The sequence below is a fragment of the Neurospora tetrasperma genome (assembly GCF_000213175.1).
Source record: "Neurospora tetrasperma FGSC 2508 unplaced genomic scaffold NEUTE1scaffold_2, whole genome shotgun sequence".
NCBI lineage: Eukaryota > Fungi > Ascomycota > Sordariomycetes > Sordariales > Sordariaceae > Neurospora > Neurospora tetrasperma.
Window position 1 is genome coordinate 5644044 of NW_009799100.1, and position 17608 is coordinate 5661651.

A 17608-nucleotide genomic window follows, 5' to 3' on the forward strand; every position below is an offset into this window, starting at 1 on the left:
AAATCCCATTGTTATGCGACCCTTTTGATGTTCCATGTGATCCAACGCCTGTGATGCTGGCTTTGCTTTATGTTCTGATGGTCGTGATCATTATAATGTTGACTTTATTCCATTCGTCATGACCAGCGCTCGACTACACACCAAATATCTAACTTCACACCAGCAATCCAACAGCCAACAGGGCCCAAACTCCCACCCCGAGTAATGTCGTCCTCGAACTCGCCGAATTGTTCTTCACTTGGCCGCCACTAATATACCTCGAAATGCCAGTCTTAGCCCTTATACAGTAGCTCATTTCGTCAAGAACCGCACCCTCCTCGAGCTTCTGCCCATCTCGTGCTTTAAGAAAGGAGTCTGGAATCAAGCACCACAAGACGCATCCTTCGAACCCGTAATCGCCACTAATGTGCACCTCGTTGGGGGCGCAGCACTTGGTCATACCCACAAACGATTCGTTCCAGTTGGGAATAACAAAAACGCTGCGGTCCATGGGTAGACCGGGGATGCCCTGGAGGTCGGGTAGGGCATCGTGGTCGCACGTGCGGTTGACGGACATTTCGGTGGTAGGTGGCTGAACGGTCTTGTTAGTCTGGTTGATATCATATCAAAAACAGCTGTTGCACATACCGGCTGGTCCTGCAGTGCTGAAATGTGGCTAGCTTTTGCTCAGGAATTGTGGTAGCAAATGTTGGTTGTGGGATGCAAAGCAAAGGGATGATGTTGCTCCAGCGAAGTGGACTACATATAAAGATTCTTACCCTTGTAAAAGCCAAGACATAAGGCGTATTAATGGGCACTATTTGCGGCCGTGATACTGGGCTGACACTGGCTTGATTCGATGTAGTATTGACAAGGTGCCAGTGTAACTGGGGCTTGGTACCCTTGACTCTTGGGCAGTGACTGGTTCATGTCTTTATATAGCAACACACAGCTGGTATCTGCACGGATATAAAACCGACCCAATCGACTGGAAACGACTATAAGCACAGCACAAAGATGGACCGTTGGCGCCAACAAGCTCTTGGCTGAACAGCCTGAATGCCATAGGGGTTTCTCGACCAACCACTACGCCCGGAGCGATATCACCTCAAGGTCAACTGATCATGGGAGAGGCACAGTTGGTGCACAAAGTAATGAAACTGGAAGCGAACGTCTTCTGTATACGATTTATGCGATGGTAAAGACCATATTGGGGGAAGAATCGGTTAGAAATAAAGCTTCGCTGCACAGCAACACCCTTCCGCCTGCATCACGATTTTTTAAAAATATAGATCACTCGATCCATCGGTTTATACCAGCTCCCGACCATAGTCCAAGCCCCCGTGTGGTCTCTTTTGCACCCCTGCTCAAGCCTTTCGTCCGCCGTTGGTAGGGCTGGCCGTTTTATGATGGCAAATGTATCGGTGGATTCGGATGGCATGATGGTTACTGGCGAGCACTTGTGAAGCTGTTGTGCAGTCGTTTTCGGTAAATAGATTCCTCGGTGTCAGGTTTCAGCGGACTGGTGGGAGCCCACTCGTGTTGGGCTAGCGAGCAGAATCGGAGACGACTGGCGCGAGATTCCCTACTGGGGGAATGCCTCTGAACCTCAGATGCTAACGTCGATGGTGAGAGGAAGCACGTCTGTATGGACATGAGCGCATGGTATATCTCGTGGTTTGCCTTCGAGACTCGAGGGCAAGCTCGGGTGTAGAACCCGGATATTTGTATGTGTTCGGTTTGGATGGGAAGATGGCCGGGACAGCTTCGCAACGATGGGACGAGATCGTAAATGGCAGAGAGGCATGGCAGATTGAGGGACGACACGATGCTTTAAACGAGTCACTGTGTTGATGCTCGTCAGTACCTGAAGCCCGCACAGAAGAGTCGAAGAAGGGTGTAAAAATCGGTTTGGAAAATATACCTACCTCGAAAGACTGGCATGGGAGGCAAACGGGGCCATAGCCGTGGATGCCTTGCATTTCCTGACCCTTGATTTCGACCATGTATAATCGTGCATGCAAATCTCTCCAGGATCCTCGTGTCTGCCAAGTTCCCCTCCGCGAAATCGACGAGCTGAACAGTCTTCGTGCATCTTGCGTTGTATTTGGGCCGTGCCGACAGAAACACTTGGCGACAGGTGAACGGCGATGGACTGTCCCACACAGCCGAGTGGTCGAGGATATGGAGTGTTCTTCTGAATTTGGGCTCGGGCCGTTGTCGGGAGACGACTGCGCGTTCGATCGGTATACTGGCTAGCGGAGTCGGGGAGCAATACGATGCTGTGATGGGAAGCAAGGTTAGCATAAACCCACTGGATCGAAAGGAGAGACGGACTGACCGATGGCTAATTGACTGGTCGATCAGAAGTTGAGACAATCACTTGCCTGGGATGCCCGCGGAGATGTAGAAAGACTGTTCTGATGCCGGTTAGGGACGATTGACGCAAGCAAGGAAAGTGCAGAATGCATGAGTGATGCAGGAACGACTGGCATTCGCAGGAAGCAGGACGCAAGAGAATCGAATCGAGAAAATACAAGACCTTTCTAACAAATGCGCTATAGAATTCAATCATCATTCACAAGTTGCAATGCATCACTCATCATCCTTTGAATCCTTACACCTCATTCCCTTCCCCTTTACCGGTGCCTTGTCATGCTCAATGCCCGCACCGCCCTTCTTCTCAAGCTCATCCAACTCCCTTTGGATAGCCTCTCCCACCTCCTGATCAACCTTACTAAACATCTCGATTGTCTTCTTCTGCACCTCCGGCAACGCCTTGCCCACATGCGCCGCCACGTTCTTGGCAAACCGCTTGTCTTCTCCGGTCTCCTTGAAGACCTTCCACAGATCCCTCGGCTGCTCGAAATCGAGGTCGGTCACTTCCGAGGTGAACAAGGCAACCTTACCGGCCCACTCGTCGTGAGCGACGTCAGGGGGACCGAAACGCATGGGACGGAAGGAAGACCGCACATAATCCGGGTCGCCACCATAGTTACCGTCTACTCGCATTGGGCCGTCACGCTGATACGGAGAATAGACGTGCAAGGCGCGGTTGCAAGGGAGTTGTTGGTAGTTGGGACCGACACGGTAGCGGGCGGCATCAGGGTAGGAGAACATTCTAGCCTGGAGCATGGGGTCCGCGCTAGGGCCAATGCCAGGGACCATGGTAGAGGGGGAGAAGGCGGCTTGCTCGATATCCTGGAAGTGGTTTTCCGGGTTCTTGTTGAGCCTGAGTTTACCGATGGGACGCAGAGGATAATCCCGATGCGACCAGGTCTGTGTAATGTCAAAGATGTTGTACCGGTAGGTTTCGGCGTCCTTGGGGTCCATGATCTGGAAGTACATGGTCCAGGTGGGGTAGTCGCCGCGCTCGATGGCATTGTACATGTCCTTGATGTGGTAGTCGGGTTCTTCGCCAGCCAGGCGGAGGGCTTCGTCGGACTCGAGGTTCTTGATGCCGGCGTCGGGCTTCAAGTGGATCTTGACGTACTTGAACGTGCCGTCCTCGGGCTTGCCGAACTTGTAGGTGTGGTTGCCAAAGGCGTTGACATTGCGGAGAGAGGCGGGGATGCCACGGCCGCCAAAGAGCTGCATCAAGCAGTGGACGCCTTCTTGGTTGTTGCTGTGGAAATCCCAGAACATGGTCGAGTCGGGCACGTTGGTCTGGGGGTGGCGCTTGTGGGAGCGGTTGAGACTGGGGAACTTGACGGGATCGCGGATGAAGAAGACGGGCAGGTCATTGCCGACAAAGTCCCAGTTGCCCTCCTCGGTGAAGAACTTGACGGCGAAACCGCGGATGTCACGAACTGTATCCGCAGAGCCCTTCTCGCCCGCTACCGTGGAGATACGGGCCAGGACCTTGGTCTTCTTTCCGACCTTGTTGAGAAAGTCAACAGACGTAAAGTCCGAGACATCTTCCGTGCACTCAAACTCTCCCCAGGCACCGGCGGCCTTGGCGTGGACGACACGTTCGGGGATGCGTTCTCGGGGGAAGTGTGCGAGGGTTTCGATCAACTGGGTGTCTGCGAGGAGAGAGAGGGCTCCGCCACGAGGCTTCGAGCCCATCAGGACCGTGGCAGCCGAAGGGTCCTGGACGGGGCGTCCCTCGGCAAGTGTGTAAACTGGTGCGTCATTCTAGAAGAAGTAGAGGTTAGTATGGGCGGATCTTGTGGAGGGCACAAAAGACAAACTTACTGAAGACATGATTGCGATGATGGTAAAATCTGGCGTGGGATACTATGCTGAGACAACATCCAAACCTCCTAGATCACGGCTGCTGTCTTTATATCGGGTTGGATGTTGACATCGCCATGATTGTCTCCATGGTGGTGACCGGTGGGTCTCCTATCGCGACTGGATACCATGACATCACCACTTGCTGGAACCCAACTTGCACACGCACAACGTCCGACGAAGGAGAGCATACACGCGACATCCGTGGTCTCCGATCCAAGGCAATTGCACGAACGAGCCATGTTTGTGGCTGTAGTGGAGTGGATAATCTAGTTATGTGTTGTCCATGATGCTGTTTGGTCCTTGATTCGAGTGCAATGTTTCCTTTGCCAGCACCGTTTTCGGGTTGCTGGTCCATGTGGAACTGTTTGCCTTCCATTGCCAACATCATCGGAGGAAGACGGTGCGCTGAATCCTCAGATATCGTGAGAGCCGTTGCTACACGTCACTTGGGTGAAAAGACTCGAGACATGCTGTCGACATTCGTGTTGGGGATGTTGCAGTCACTTGGCTGGCGTCCATCTAGAGTGACCAGAACCCGAGTCGTCTGAGGTAGTGGCAGCAAACGCCCATTTGGAATGATGGAAAGGAGTGAAAGCCCAGCATGCAAAGTCGGCACGTCGTATTCGATCGCAATATTTCATGTTTCGCCCACTTCCAATGGACTCTTCTGCATTGTCAGGACAATAAGTCGCGACCATTGGCTGTGTTTCTCGTCGGATGGTAGCGAAAAGGAAGGTGGGTCCTCAGAAATCGCATCGATCCGACCGAAACACATCAAGTCGTCCGCGACCCTGTCGGCGTGGTCAAGACGGAAGAGTGGGGGAAGTCCCGAATGCCAAGGAGTCATTAAACATCGTCGCTGGGCATCGAAAACAATCGCTGAGGCTCTTGATGGACAAGACAGTCAGTGTTGTTGTGAAGATGTTAAGAATGCAGGATCCGCAGCCAGATTAGTGAAGGGCGAAAGCTGAGCCACTAGCGGGCACACTGCGCGGCACTCGGAGATCGGCGGAATATCGTCAACATTGTTGCCGTCGGTGAAGAATGCGATATTTTCTTGCGAGAACATGCGCTGGCGAGTCTTAGTTTGCATGTAGTTTGATGATGTATAATGAGAAGCCCGAGAGGTTTGAAGTCGTTATCATTCCCCACGAAATGTCATTTCCGAAGTGCATCCAGTCGAAGGTGTCGCTCCCAAACCGAGACAAGCGAGCGGACGAGACAGGCCGAGTTGACCGGAATGACGACGCACGGCCGTGCAGCCGGCACGACTGTAGCCGCCATTGACCAATCACAGCCCCCAGAAAATTTTTGTCAGGGGGAAAAAGGCGGGGGTGGGTGTTGGATGCTGCCTTCCGCACGTGAAGACAGGCCTCCATGTATTCAGCCCGTGCTCCTCGCACCTGCATTGCGTGATTGAACCCCGGAGGCTCTGAAATCTGTTGGTTCGCGGGGGGGAGGCCTGAAGTGTGTTTGAATTCCTGACAACCTTCATTTGGTAATGAAGATCAATGGCCACGGCCCGTCGGGCGATAGACAAGGGCCGACAGGGGCTGTCAAGAAGTGTCAAGTGTGGGGCCAAGCTGTCAAGGCAACCTCAGAACACGGACTGCAACCCAACAGCGTGGGTGTGCAGTGCGCTCAGACTGCATGGTCATGAAGAAATTATCAATGAGACGACACAATGAGACGAACTCACCCACATCAAACCAGGGGCACACCCGTCCATTGGTGTTCTCGAAGGCGGGCCAATTTCGAGAATTCCTGCTCTGTTGGTTCGGGTGGCGTTTCGTCCATGCATGGAAATCTTCCGATGTGTGGCTGCCCCGGCGCATTGAGTGCTAACCCTAACCTTCCCGAAAAGACGGCATCGCCAATCCCGTTCGAGAACACCGGTGAAAAGCGCAGAGGTAATGTCGGTCGCTGTTCCCACTACGGAAGCTCCAAGACATTGACAACGACGCTAGAGATATCATCAAAGATAACTCCTCAGCGCCTCAAACCTATCCACCATTCAGATGGCCTGGCCACCCCCGCCGATCCTGATAACACCCCCCCCCCCCCTCGGGCTCCACCCGGCTAGAACCGGTAGCACGCTTTGCCCAGAGCAGTCTTGCCTCTCCAGAGTCACATCTCCGACACAGGCAAGTGGAAAAAAGCTAGCGCGTACCCATCTGCTACCGTGACGCTTCACGCCCAGAGTACAACGAACTGAGTCAATAACCCCAGACCCCTCCCCGTCATACAATTATCTTTCTTGCTGATCTCGTCCCTTCGCACTACAGTCCACTAGAAGCACTCCAGCCACGTTCCTCGATTCCACTTGTCCTGCACAATTCTGCCCTGGCCGAAACCTTAAAGACGCAGTTGGCAGAAGGGTCCAACTCCAGCGCGTCCGGTCCTCGCCGTCTCTTCGCCACAACTCCAGACGACATCAATTCCCTCTCGTCCCATCTTTAGCTCAAGAAGCGCAAAGACCACAACCCACACCGCACCGCCCGACAACGACTGTCCTAGCAACCCTCAGCTGAGCGACAAAGAGACATATACACACAAACATGGCGGTGCGAGAAAGTACGCCGCCGGCGCCAGCGAGTCCCGGCTCCTCCGCTGCCGGATCGCCACCCGGAAGCGCAACCAAAAAGGACTTTGTCAAGGAACAGTCCACCGCTGATGACGATGCGGCCTCCTTTGCCGAGCACAACGCCGGTCCCGAGCTCAAGCGCAGGCTCAAGTCTCGCCATTTGCAAATGATTGCCATTGGTATGTAGTTCGGGATTTTCTCTCCAGCAGGACACCGACTGACTGACAGCATAGGTGGTACTATTGGTACTGGTCTCTTCATCGGTTCTGGCAGTGCCCTCGCCAAGTCGGGCCCTGCTGGCGTCCTCATCGGCTACTGCTTTATCGCCTCCATTGTTTACAGCATCATGATGTCCCTCGGTGAAATGGCCACCTACGTCCCCGTTACCGGCGGTTTCACCACGTACGCGGCTCGCTTCGTCGACAGCTCTCTCGGTTTCTCCATGTCGTGGATCTACTGGTTCTCCTGGGCCATTACCTTTGCGCTCGAGCTGGTCGCTACTGGTCTGATCATTCAATATTGGGACGACTCTCTGTCCATCGGTATTTTCATTGCCATCTTCTGGGTCGTCATTTTCGTCATCAACCTGTTCCCCGTGTCCTGGTACGGCGAGGCTGAATTCTGGATGTCCTCTGTCAAGGTCATCACCGTCCTCGGCTTCCTCATCTTCGGCATCTGCATCAACGCCGGCGCCGGTCAGCAGGGCTACATTGGCTTCAAGTACTGGCACGAGCCGGGTGCTTTTGCTCCCTACATTGTTGACCCTAGCCGCCCTGTCGCCAAGTGGGTTGGTTTCTGGTCCGTCATGATCCAGGCCGGCTTCTCCTTCCAGGGCACCGAGCTTGTCGGTATCGCTGCTGGCGAGACCGAAGACCCGCGCCGCAACGTCCCCCGTGCGATCCGCATGACCTTCTACCGTATCTTCCTCTTCTTCATCATGACCGTCTTCTTCATCGGCATCCTCATCCCGTACGACAACAAGGACCTGAACAATGGCGGCTACACCGCGGCTGCCTCTCCCTTTGTCATTGCGGCCCAGCTCGCCGGCGTCAAGGTCCTACCCGACATCATCAACGCTGTTTTGCTTACTGTCGTCCTCTCTGCCGCCAACTCCAACGTCTACTCGGGCTCTCGTGTCCTCGTCTCCCTCGCCAACGACGGCATGGCCCCCAAGTGGTTCAAGATGACCACCAAGTCCGGCGTCCCCTATATTGCCGTCATTTTCACCTCGGCGTTCGGTTTCCTCGGCTTCCTCAACCTCTCTCCCAACGGCAGCCAGGCCTTCGACTGGCTTCTCAACATTTCGGGCGTCGCGGGTTTCATCGCCTGGTCCGGCATCCTCATCGCCCACCTCCGCTTCATGAAGGGTCTTGAGGCGCACGGCATCCCCCGCTCCAAGCTGCCCTATCGCGCCACCTGGGCCCCTTACTACGTCTACTACGCCCTGTTCTTCTGCATCTTGATTACCCTGACCCAAGGCTTCACCGCGTTCATGCCCTGGAGCGTCGAAGAATTCTTCGTGGCGTACGTTTCGCTCATCCTTTTTGCTGTCATGTACCTGGGCCACAAGCTCTACACCCTCATTGTCCACGGCGCTGCGGCGTGTAAGCCGGTCTCTGCCAAGGACATGGATGTTACTACTGGGTCTTTGGATCTGGATGCTGAGATCCCCGACGAGGTTGAGGAGCCTACGAGTATCTGGAAGAAGATTGGAACGGGTATTATGGGTTAAGGGGATGGTATAATGGAAGGATTGATGTACGTTATGGGTTACGAACGATGGATGAGGAGTGGATTGGATATGAACAGGGAACGATGGAACGGGCATATACACCATGCCTTGTAATCTGTATTTACACAAGCGTCTTATGTTGAATTTTCATTTTTCTGGATGTACACTCAAAAAAGAAGGCGGCGGTGTTACATAGAATGATACCCCGGTGCAGCTTAGACAAAAAAGATAGTAATTTACTGCATGATTCGAACGGCCATGTGTGTGATCCACCAATTTGTCAACATGTGTGGAAGGCATGGTTTCTCGGTTTACTTGAAACAAGCACGGCGTGGAAATCGAACCACAACTTGGGAGTCTGGATTCACTGCCCCTTTCTCCTCTGCCTCTCCTCCATAGCCTCATCAGCAACCTTGATTCTCCCCAGGATCCTCCTAGCCATGTCAACAGCCATAATGCTGGCTGTTTGTCTGTTGTCAGCATATCCCGATTGACCACTTATAGAAGAACAGGGAAACTTACGAACCAAAAACCACGGCCCAAAGAACTGCAAAACCATGGTTCTTTTCGCCTCCTCGCTATACACGGCCGGATCCCAATACCCAACATCGTAGATACACACCAAGGTAGTCAAGGCCGTCTCCAGCGCATACACGAGGAAAAGGAGCTCATCCCGTCCCGTGGTTCCCTTTCTTTTCACTGCCAACAGAAAGAATCCGTAGAGCACCACGGGCAAGGTGAAGCCGAATTCGAGATACAAGAACAAACCGATCCAGGAGTCGTGGGAGCCCGGGACGGAGGTGGAGGGAGACCACTGTACGATGGGGTCGTTGTATTGGGCGATGTAGTCTTGGCGGGCTAGGTGGAAGATGTGTAGCGGGGCGGAGGGGGAGGAGTACCAGGACGAAGGGTAGAAGTGGAGGGCATCGATGACTAGGAGGGGGTGAGGTTAGTGACTTTGGAGGAGGGAGGTAGGGACGGATATGGTTCCTGTTGTCTCGTATAGGCCGAGCCTGGTAGCTGGATATTAAGAGGGAACGTACAAAGAATGATGGGGATCGACAGCGCGAACCACGCCAGCCAAACGTAGTTCAGGCGGGATTCGTTGTAAACGGCCATTTTGTTTGTTGATCGGACGTCCTTCACCTGTCTTGACGAATGAACGATGGTGATTGCGAAAGGACGGAAAGCGGTGCGTGTCTGAAAGATTGTTGACCCCAGATTCCCCAAATTGGAGGGCCGGGGAAAGCTGACAGTGATGCCCAATCGGCTGGCGTGAACGGCAAGCTACCCCTGACCCCTGCAGACTAGGGGTGTGTACACCGAGGTGAACAGGGCCGCGCCAGTGCCACTGCACCACGACATACGCCTCGACTCCCAGGGTGTCGTCCATCAAGCGTCAAGGACAAAGAAACATTACATTATCGTATCAACATCTATAACCTCAATCCGCCCTCTTCCCAGGCTGGTAACCCCAACCATTACCCACGCCCCCACCGTATCCCAACGGGGTCGCTCCCCCCAAGCTCCTCCCCTTCAGCCGCTGCGGCAACACGCTCCCAAAGAACCAAACACTGCTCACACACACGCCCGCTCCAAACGACAACAGAGCGTAGAAGACGGTGCTGGCGTAGATGTGCCCTCCCATGCCCTGCCACTCCACCTTCCCCTCCACTCGCGGGAGCTCCGGCGTCGGGAACCATCTGACGGAAAACTGCAGCGGTAGGGGGTCCCCAATCACCAGTCTCCTCGTAGAGCTTCCCTCCATGTGCGTCAGGGGAGAGGTAGAGTACGCCGTAGCGCTATCCAACACCCCTGAATCCTTCTTGTGCAAATGATGTTTTGGCGTGGAATGCAACAGCACGTTCATGTGCGTCGAGATGTGCATATGGCTGAGTTGCAGCGTCCCAGCCAGCGCAAAGACCAGCGGGACGTATTCGGTAACGTGGGGCTTCTCGCCTACGATCTCGACTTGCGGGGGAGGGCGCGCGGGAAGGCGGCAGGTAAGAGGAGCGTCGGAGTGGATGTAGAACTCGAGCAGGTGGAAGAAGGGGTCGTCGATCATGGGGATCGTGCAGTTCTGCTCGGTCTCGATGCCGTAGTTGAATTCGAGGGGGGCTTTGGTTTCTTCGCACATGGGGAAGGGGATCCATTGGATTTCGTGGGCGGGGGTTTCAATGTGTTCGCCGGTTTCTCTGTGGCATTGAGCGGTTAGCATGTGTTCTGGGCAATGAAGGGTTGCGACGGGAACGGCTAGAAGAAAGGAGATGGGACGAAAGATGGAAGAAGCCGTGTCAGGACAGGACAAAAGGGACATGGAGCTTACGAGCTGCGATTCATGCACTCAACACGAATGGGAGCGCCATAGTGGTAAGACGGCAACTCATGAGGAGCTATCTCGGCTGCGGCGACATGGGTGGCTAGAGAGGTAGTGATGGCGACGAGCGGGAGAAGCCACTGACGGCGCGACCGCGATTTGGGGGTGGAAAACAACATTACTACAAGTTATACACTAGAAAGGATCATAAGAAATATCGTGCGCCAGGCAAATGGTAAATGGCAAGAAGATTGGAAGCCGGTGTGGGCGACCCTGCGCTCCGGTCTGTCCCGTGAATCGTGGTGATTGCGGTTTGGATGCTTTCCCGTTTGGTGTTCAGTTGCCGCCAGGAGTTGGACCTCAAGGTGCCATGCACTGAAGTTCTGGCATATGCATATAGGAATAGCCTGGTTTTGACGATAAACACCTAGGCTGGTCTCAGTCCGATAAGGCTGACAGGACCAACAGCGATAAGATAAGTACCTAGGCACAGCGCCGACCCCACCACCTGTTTGTTTCCCGTCCAAACCAACGGCGTCATGTCCATTCTTTTACACATTGAGGTTGGCTTGGAAATTGATCCCACCGACATATTCCTGACTTTCCACGAAGCATCTTTAGTATCGGATGGTCAGTTTCCGTGTTCGGTATATGCTTACCACGGCTCCAACGCCCATTGCCCACCTGTCGGCATCGGCCATTTCTCAGCCTTTCGCTTCGACGCCATCCCGCACACAACAAGTCTCGACTGCCCATGCTTAGCCACCGAATCAGGAGATGAATCGCTGGCAATGACAGACTTCCTGGATCGTTTCGCATTGTCATCTTCACGTCGCCACTTGTCGGAATCATTCCGGCGGTGTTTGCTCCACCACCGAGAAGCATGTGAAGCTGAAGGTCGCCCAATTTCCTTCGGGACACGAGATGGATGGGCCACGGCGGACATTTTAGTTCTGGAACAGCCTGTCAAGCGTTGTGATGATGCCGACGGATCATGAAGCCAGGGCTGGCAGCTACAAGTGTATTTGGCCTCGGTTTCTGTCTACTGATTTGCTGACTGGAATGCTGTTGTTGTGCGATGCCATCCCTGGTGATATTTGTGTTACTGCAATGTCTATCTTCGCACCGTGATTTACTAATCCTAACTAAGCTTCAGCAGCAACTACAACAGCACTATGGTCGAGCCAAGTACCCTGGCACTCCGGGACGCCGCCTCACATGCTCAAAGGGTCTTTTCGAGTACCACGACATGTTCCGACATCCACAGTGCCGCCACTTCATGGAAAGCCGATACCGCAGAGCTCCAAAGAATCGCAACTATGCTCTCCCTCCATCGCATGCCGCAGCCCACCATCACGAGGACCCGCCCTCGACTTTGAAAGCGACCGTTTCGATTTGTCCGAGTGCGTCAAGGACTTCATCACCCATCTCCAGCCCGAGGGCCAAGCCAAATATGCCCATCCGAGCGTATCCTTCAGCAACCTCAGCGTCTTCGATACCGGCTCCGAGCTTCAGTTGCAGGCTTCCGTCCTGGCGACATCTTTTCTTTTGGCAAGACCAAGCCCAGATTCTTCACGACTTCAATGGTCGTTTCCAAAGTGGTGAACTCGTCGCTTTTGGCCGTCCTGGATGCAGCGCTGTCCTGAAAACATCTGCGGAGAGCTGCACATTCTTCATCTCGACGGGAAGGCTGTAATCCACTACAACGGTATTCCCCAGCACCAAATGGCCAAGGAGTTTCAGGGCGAGGTCCTCTGCAACCACAGGGTCGACAAGTTTTTTCTCCATCTCTCCGTCGGCCAGACCCTCGAGTTCGCAGCAACCGTCCGACCTCTGCCATCCGCATCGAAAACGTGTCCAGAGCCGAGTACTGTCATCACATGAAGTCGTTATGGCTGTCGCTGGTCTCAGTCACACTTACCGTATAAGGTCGGTGATGACTTTATTCGGGGCGTTAGTGGTGGTCAACGCAACCGTGTCAGTATCGCCGATGTGTTCCTCGCCGGCAGTCGTCTAACATGGGTTACCATGCCCATTCTGTTGCCATTTACTAAGCCAGCCAAGCCATCGGCGACGAATTCGACACGGCCCCCGTGTTGTGCGAAGGTGGGCAGATCTAGTTTGGTGCGACATCCATGACCAAGTTTTTCTTTGAACGTCAGAGCTGGTACCGCTTCCCTCGTCAGACCACCGGTGACTTTTTCACAACCGTCATCAACCCTCACGAAAGACGGCCCGTCAAGGCATGGAGCTCAAGATCCCTCGTACTGGCGCGAATCTCCCCGAATACAAGGCCTTGCAGGAAGAGAAGGAGTGTGATGAGCGCAAGACGGGAGCTATAGCCCAGATTCGTTAGCACAAGGAACGTCGGCAGGCCAAGCACGTCAAGCCCAAGCCACCATCAACAATCTCATGCGCTTCCTCTCCTTGAGTTCCTTCTTGTGATCCATATCGTGCTAACCCATCCATACGACAGTATCGCTACGCAAATCAAAGCATACACCGTCCGCTATCACCAGCGTAACTGGGGCGACCGCACCGCTACCTTTATAATGATGTTCGCCAACCTCGTCCTCCTACGGTTTCGAGATCCTCATTGCCAGCGAGGTCCGTGGGAGTGATTTAACCTCTTCGAGTGTTGTCCTATCCGAACCGCATCGGGGACCCCTGGATCTTTGCTAGTCCGGTGCTGCACTGTCTCTGGTGACATGTACATCAAGGCCACCTACGGATACACCCATGCCCACGTCTGGCGCCATTCTGACATACTCGGTATTTTCTGGCCGGCCTCATGCTTATCAACGTGCTGGCCACGGAACTTGGTTCGATACCAGCACCGCCGAGGATTTGGTCTTCTGAAGAGGCCACGCCCCCACCCGCTTGCAGCAGGAGGCTAAAGACGCCGAAAAGACTTTGACGTTCAACCCGCCACAGGGTATGTCGTGCGCACAGTATCCGGTGGTGATGCGGAACCCGAACGCGACTGAGTCGTGTAGGTAAGCTTTCAGCGTGGCGGATCTGTGTTTGGCGGGCGTGGATATCTTTACGATTGAGAGGTAGGGGAAGATGTGAAAGGAGAAAAGATGAAAGAAACAGACATTGTCCTAGGTGCGTCTTTTTCTTGGTAATGTGGTAATGTTTGCTTAGTATCAACAGTCCGTCATTCCGAAGATCAATGGAGGATACAGTCATAAGTCTATGTTCAATCGGCGAATTCGAGAGCTGTTTCATCTCGCTGTCCCGCGGCTTGATACGGCAATCGGCACAGACTCATGTCTAAAAGCCAATGATCAGCCGTCACCTCCTCTTTTTGGCTGGACGGCAACTAAACCGATTCGACCGCTCGGATTCAAGACGGTAGCACCGGCTGCACTTTCCCCTCCGTAATGGGCTCTCCACATTTCAGCTTCAATGAATGACTCTTCTTCACATGAGTCAAACCAGGAAGACCATGGTACCGCTCTTATTCAAAAGCAAATGTGGCCCATTTCCTGTCAACGACACCATCAACCTCCACTAAACTTCGACCTGGTAACCAACCAAAATGGGCAAATTCCACACCACTCTCCCTCCCTCTCTCCTGCCTTGGATCCTCTCGCAACCCGTCTTCTTTGTCACCACCGCTCCCCTTTCTCCCCAGGGCCACATCAACGTCTCGCCCAAAGGCACCTTCCCCAACATCAACTCCTTTGGCTACATTCCCACCCACGAGTCCGAACCAACCAAGCCGGCCCAATTCTGGTATCTCGACCTCTCCGGATCTGGATCGGAAACGATTGCCCATCTGTACGAACCGGAAAATGGGCGGATCACAGTCATGTTCTGCGAATTTGGCAAAGCGGCGCCGAGGATTGTGAGATTGTTTGGACGGGGAAAGGTGTTGGAGAATGGGACGAAGGAGTTTCAAGAGTGGACCAAGAAGGAAGGCGTCGAAGTGGTCCCAGGCGCCAGAAGTGTCGTGGTGGTGGAGGTGGAGCTGGTGGGCGATAGTTGCGGGTTTGCGGTGCCGGTGATGGAGTTTAGGGAGAGGAGGGAGGTGTTGAATGATCATTGGCGGAAGAAGGTGGAAAGGTTCGAGAAGGGACTGAGTAAGGAGAGCGTTGAACGGTTAGTTTGGCTTTTGATCTGGGTGGTAGAAGACTGGAGGATGCTGACAGCTAACGGCATACAGATACTGGGCGTACAAGAACGCTTGGAGCTTGGATGGATTACCGGGCATGGAGGTGGCGAGGAAGATGGGTGAAAAGGAGGGGATTGTACCGATTGAGAAGATGGTTGGGCCGATGGCGAGGAACTTGCCGTATTCTCGAAGGAATTGGTGCAGCTCATTGAGCATTTGGGCGGTGATGTTGCAGGTTCTCTTGACGGCCATTGTGGTTCTGGCCGGCGAGAGACTGATGGGATTTAGATGAGTATTTCCATGGTTCAGCGAACAGCGTTTCCGTCATTCATATCATGGATTGTATTCCAAGGGTCATAGAAAGGTTTTATGTCCATTAAGATATCCTTCTGGCTATCATGTCAAACGCTATCATGTCTTTTGTCCCAGGAGGCTTCCCCCAAAACATTTACCAAGGCACATTCTCCCCCCTATAGTTAAAGAACTTGCCGTTGTCCTCGTCCTTCAACCCCTGCAGAACCTTCAACTGCCCGGCCACGCTCTCCTCCGGGCTCAGCATCGCTCCGTCACCACCCATGTCCGTCTTGACCCACCCCGGACACATCACGATCACCACGGCACCCTTCAAGCCCGCCTTTCTGAGGTCGGTCGCCAGATGGGCATTCAACATGTTCAACGCGGCCTTGCTGATCGAGTACCCCGTGGCCCGTCCCAAGCCGCTCAGCGACATTTGCACACTGCCCAGCGTAGAGCTCATGTTCTGCACCCTGACGTTCTCGCTCAACAGGCCCTGCTGGAGGAGGAACTCGAGCAGCTTTGCGGGACCGAGGACGTTGGTCTTGATGGTGTCCAGCAAGTCATCGGGGGCCAGCTGCAACGACGAGTTCTGCTCGGAGAGGTTGACGCCGGCATTGTTGATGACGTAGTCGATCTTGGTGTCTCCGAGAGTGGAGCGGGCGGTCTTGGCGAAATCGCGGATGGAGGAGAGCGACGAGGTGTCGCATTCGAGGATGTGGGTTTTCTCGCTGGCGAGGGATTTCAGGGAGGAGTGGTCCTTGGAGAGGTTGCGGACGAGAGCGAGAACGGTGTTCTCTGGGGACTGGGTGAGCTGGCGAACGATTTCGAGGCCGATGCCGCGGTTGGAGCCGGTGACGACGTAGGTGGGCATTTTGTGTAGGTAGTGGATGGGTCTTCTCAGTGGTGGTTGAGTTTGTTGTCAATGTCAATGGCAAAAAAAGTCGAGAAACAAGGAGATGCTCGGAGCTTCTTATACTTACCTCGAAACATGGTTTATAAGCAAGAACGACCGGCACGATGGACCGGATCTACATCTACGGAGGGGTAGACAAGGACAGGACTCGCTTACAAAACAGGGGTAAAGCGGTCCGTGCCAACCCGGCACCAGCGACTCATGGTTCTGTCCCGCGAAACCCTTGTGATACTTGGCTGAATAATGCTGATGATGATGGAATCTAGAATGATCCATGATGCTATGTTCGAGTTGTTGTTGTTGTTGTATGTACAGAGAAAAGTGATTAAAGAGTGTAGTTGTTTCCCCCCACGCGCCTCAATGCAGTGTTGTTTCCCAGTGCCAGTGTCAGTGCCCCCCATTCACCCCTTTGCCTTCCAGTCCCCAGACTCCTTCCCAACCCCCACCCAAATCCCCCCAAGCCGCCCCCGTCCCCTTCACACCCCTTAACTCCATCTTTCCCTTATCCCCGTATCCCTAACTCCGTGTTCCCCTCTACTCCACAAACCCCGGGCTCTCCTCGCACTGCTCCCCATCCTGGCACTGTTTCTCTCATCTCAGTCTGCCACATGTTAGCCATGCATTCTTCCAAGCATTCCTCCCCAGACACCTAAACTCACCGAAATCATGACTTAGAGCTTCCAGGGGCAGGTAGCCTTGTAGGCCTTGATGCCACCCTCGGGGTTCCAGCAGCCACCGGAGCCGGACACGATACCGCTGTCAGAGCAGTCGTAGGTGGAGTAGACGGTGAGCTGGCACTTGGGGTCGAAGAACTCGACGTCGATGGACTGGAAGACGGCGCCAGCGTAGAAGGTGCGGCAGTGGTTGCTCTCCGTGTTGGCAGGGAACTCGATGGCGGGATACTTGATGTGGTCAATGGGGCACTGGCGCTCGAGGCCAAAGGTGACCTTGCCCATAACCTCGGTGTACTGGTTGCTGGTGGGGGCGGCGGAGACGGAGCTGACGGCCGCGGCGGCGAGGAGAGAGATGGTGGTGAGGAACTGCATTTTGGCGGTGGTTTGGTAAAGGAGTGTGGTGAAGTTGGTTTGGTTTGGTGAGTTGTTGTTGTTTGTTGTTGTTGTTGTGATGATGAGGAGAAAAGATGGCCAGAGAAGAAAAAGGATGGAGGTTCTTATAGATGTTTGTGATCGTCAAGATTGACAGATTCTCGACATGGATGCATCTTCTCCAGGTCTCAACGTCCTTTTCCCCTGAAAGCCATTCCGCTTGCGTGGCCGATCGTCGTTGAGGCTCAAAACGACTGTTGCTATTTTGGCCACCTGAACATCCGGACCATGTGGTGATATGATGTGTGGGGTCCATGCTTGTTTCGCTTGGGGAGTGATGTGCATGAGCTAGAATCGCTAGAAGGTCAAGCGAACAACTTG

General features: G+C 54.0%; 8 protein-coding genes across 8 annotated transcripts; 3 read left to right on the plus strand and 5 right to left on the minus strand.

The window, feature by feature from the left end:
• Positions 1-93: 93 nt before the first annotated feature.
• Positions 94-695, minus strand: NEUTE1DRAFT_121692 (uncharacterized protein; the record flags this gene model as incomplete). The annotated part of the gene is made up of 2 exons (XM_009851894.1): positions 94-571; positions 628-695. The coding sequence occupies one exon, from the start codon at positions 554-556 to the stop codon at positions 155-157; it is 402 nt and encodes a 133-aa protein (XP_009850196.1).
• A 1761-nt stretch (positions 696-2456) lies between these two features.
• On the minus strand, positions 2457-4185 carry NEUTE1DRAFT_145886 (uncharacterized protein; the record flags this gene model as incomplete). The annotated part of the gene is made up of 2 exons (XM_009851895.1): positions 2457-4116; positions 4177-4185. The coding sequence occupies 2 exons, from the start codon at positions 4183-4185 to the stop codon at positions 2575-2577; spliced, it is 1551 nt and encodes a 516-aa protein (XP_009850197.1).
• Positions 4186-4209: 24 nt separating this feature from the next.
• NEUTE1DRAFT_116729 (uncharacterized protein) lies at positions 4210-4471 on the plus strand (the record flags this gene model as incomplete). The annotated part of the gene is made up of 1 exon (XM_009851896.1): positions 4210-4471. A coding segment is annotated over one exon (249 nt), but the record flags the coding sequence as incomplete, so codon positions are not given.
• Positions 4472-6656: 2185 nt separating this feature from the next.
• On the plus strand, positions 6657-8789 carry NEUTE1DRAFT_116730 (uncharacterized protein; the record flags this gene model as incomplete). The annotated part of the gene is made up of 2 exons (XM_009851897.1): positions 6657-6981; positions 7036-8789. The coding sequence occupies 2 exons, from the start codon at positions 6777-6779 to the stop codon at positions 8532-8534; spliced, it is 1704 nt and encodes a 567-aa protein (XP_009850199.1).
• Positions 8790-8831: 42 nt separating this feature from the next.
• On the minus strand, positions 8832-11125 carry NEUTE1DRAFT_121696 (uncharacterized protein; the record flags this gene model as incomplete). Its single annotated transcript, XM_009851898.1, has 5 exons — positions 8832-8996; positions 9057-9467; positions 9578-9680; positions 10024-10729; positions 10861-11125. 5 exons carry the CDS (start codon positions 11028-11030, stop codon positions 8899-8901), a joined length of 1488 nt encoding a protein of 495 aa, XP_009850200.1.
• Positions 11126-14395: 3270 nt separating this feature from the next.
• Positions 14396-15263, plus strand: NEUTE1DRAFT_39852 (uncharacterized protein; the record flags this gene model as incomplete). The annotated part of the gene is made up of 2 exons (XM_009850518.1): positions 14396-14958; positions 15023-15263. 2 exons carry the CDS (start codon positions 14396-14398, stop codon positions 15261-15263), a joined length of 804 nt encoding a protein of 267 aa, XP_009848820.1.
• Positions 15264-15300: 37 nt separating this feature from the next.
• On the minus strand, positions 15301-16145 carry NEUTE1DRAFT_116732 (uncharacterized protein; the record flags this gene model as incomplete). The annotated part of the gene is made up of 1 exon (XM_009851899.1): positions 15301-16145. The coding sequence occupies one exon, from the start codon at positions 16137-16139 to the stop codon at positions 15420-15422; it is 720 nt and encodes a 239-aa protein (XP_009850201.1).
• Positions 16146-16852: 707 nt separating this feature from the next.
• NEUTE1DRAFT_38729 (uncharacterized protein) lies at positions 16853-17227 on the minus strand (the record flags this gene model as incomplete). The annotated part of the gene is made up of 1 exon (XM_009850466.1): positions 16853-17227. The coding sequence occupies one exon, from the start codon at positions 17225-17227 to the stop codon at positions 16853-16855; it is 375 nt and encodes a 124-aa protein (XP_009848768.1).
• Between the last annotated feature and the right edge of the window lie 381 nt (positions 17228-17608).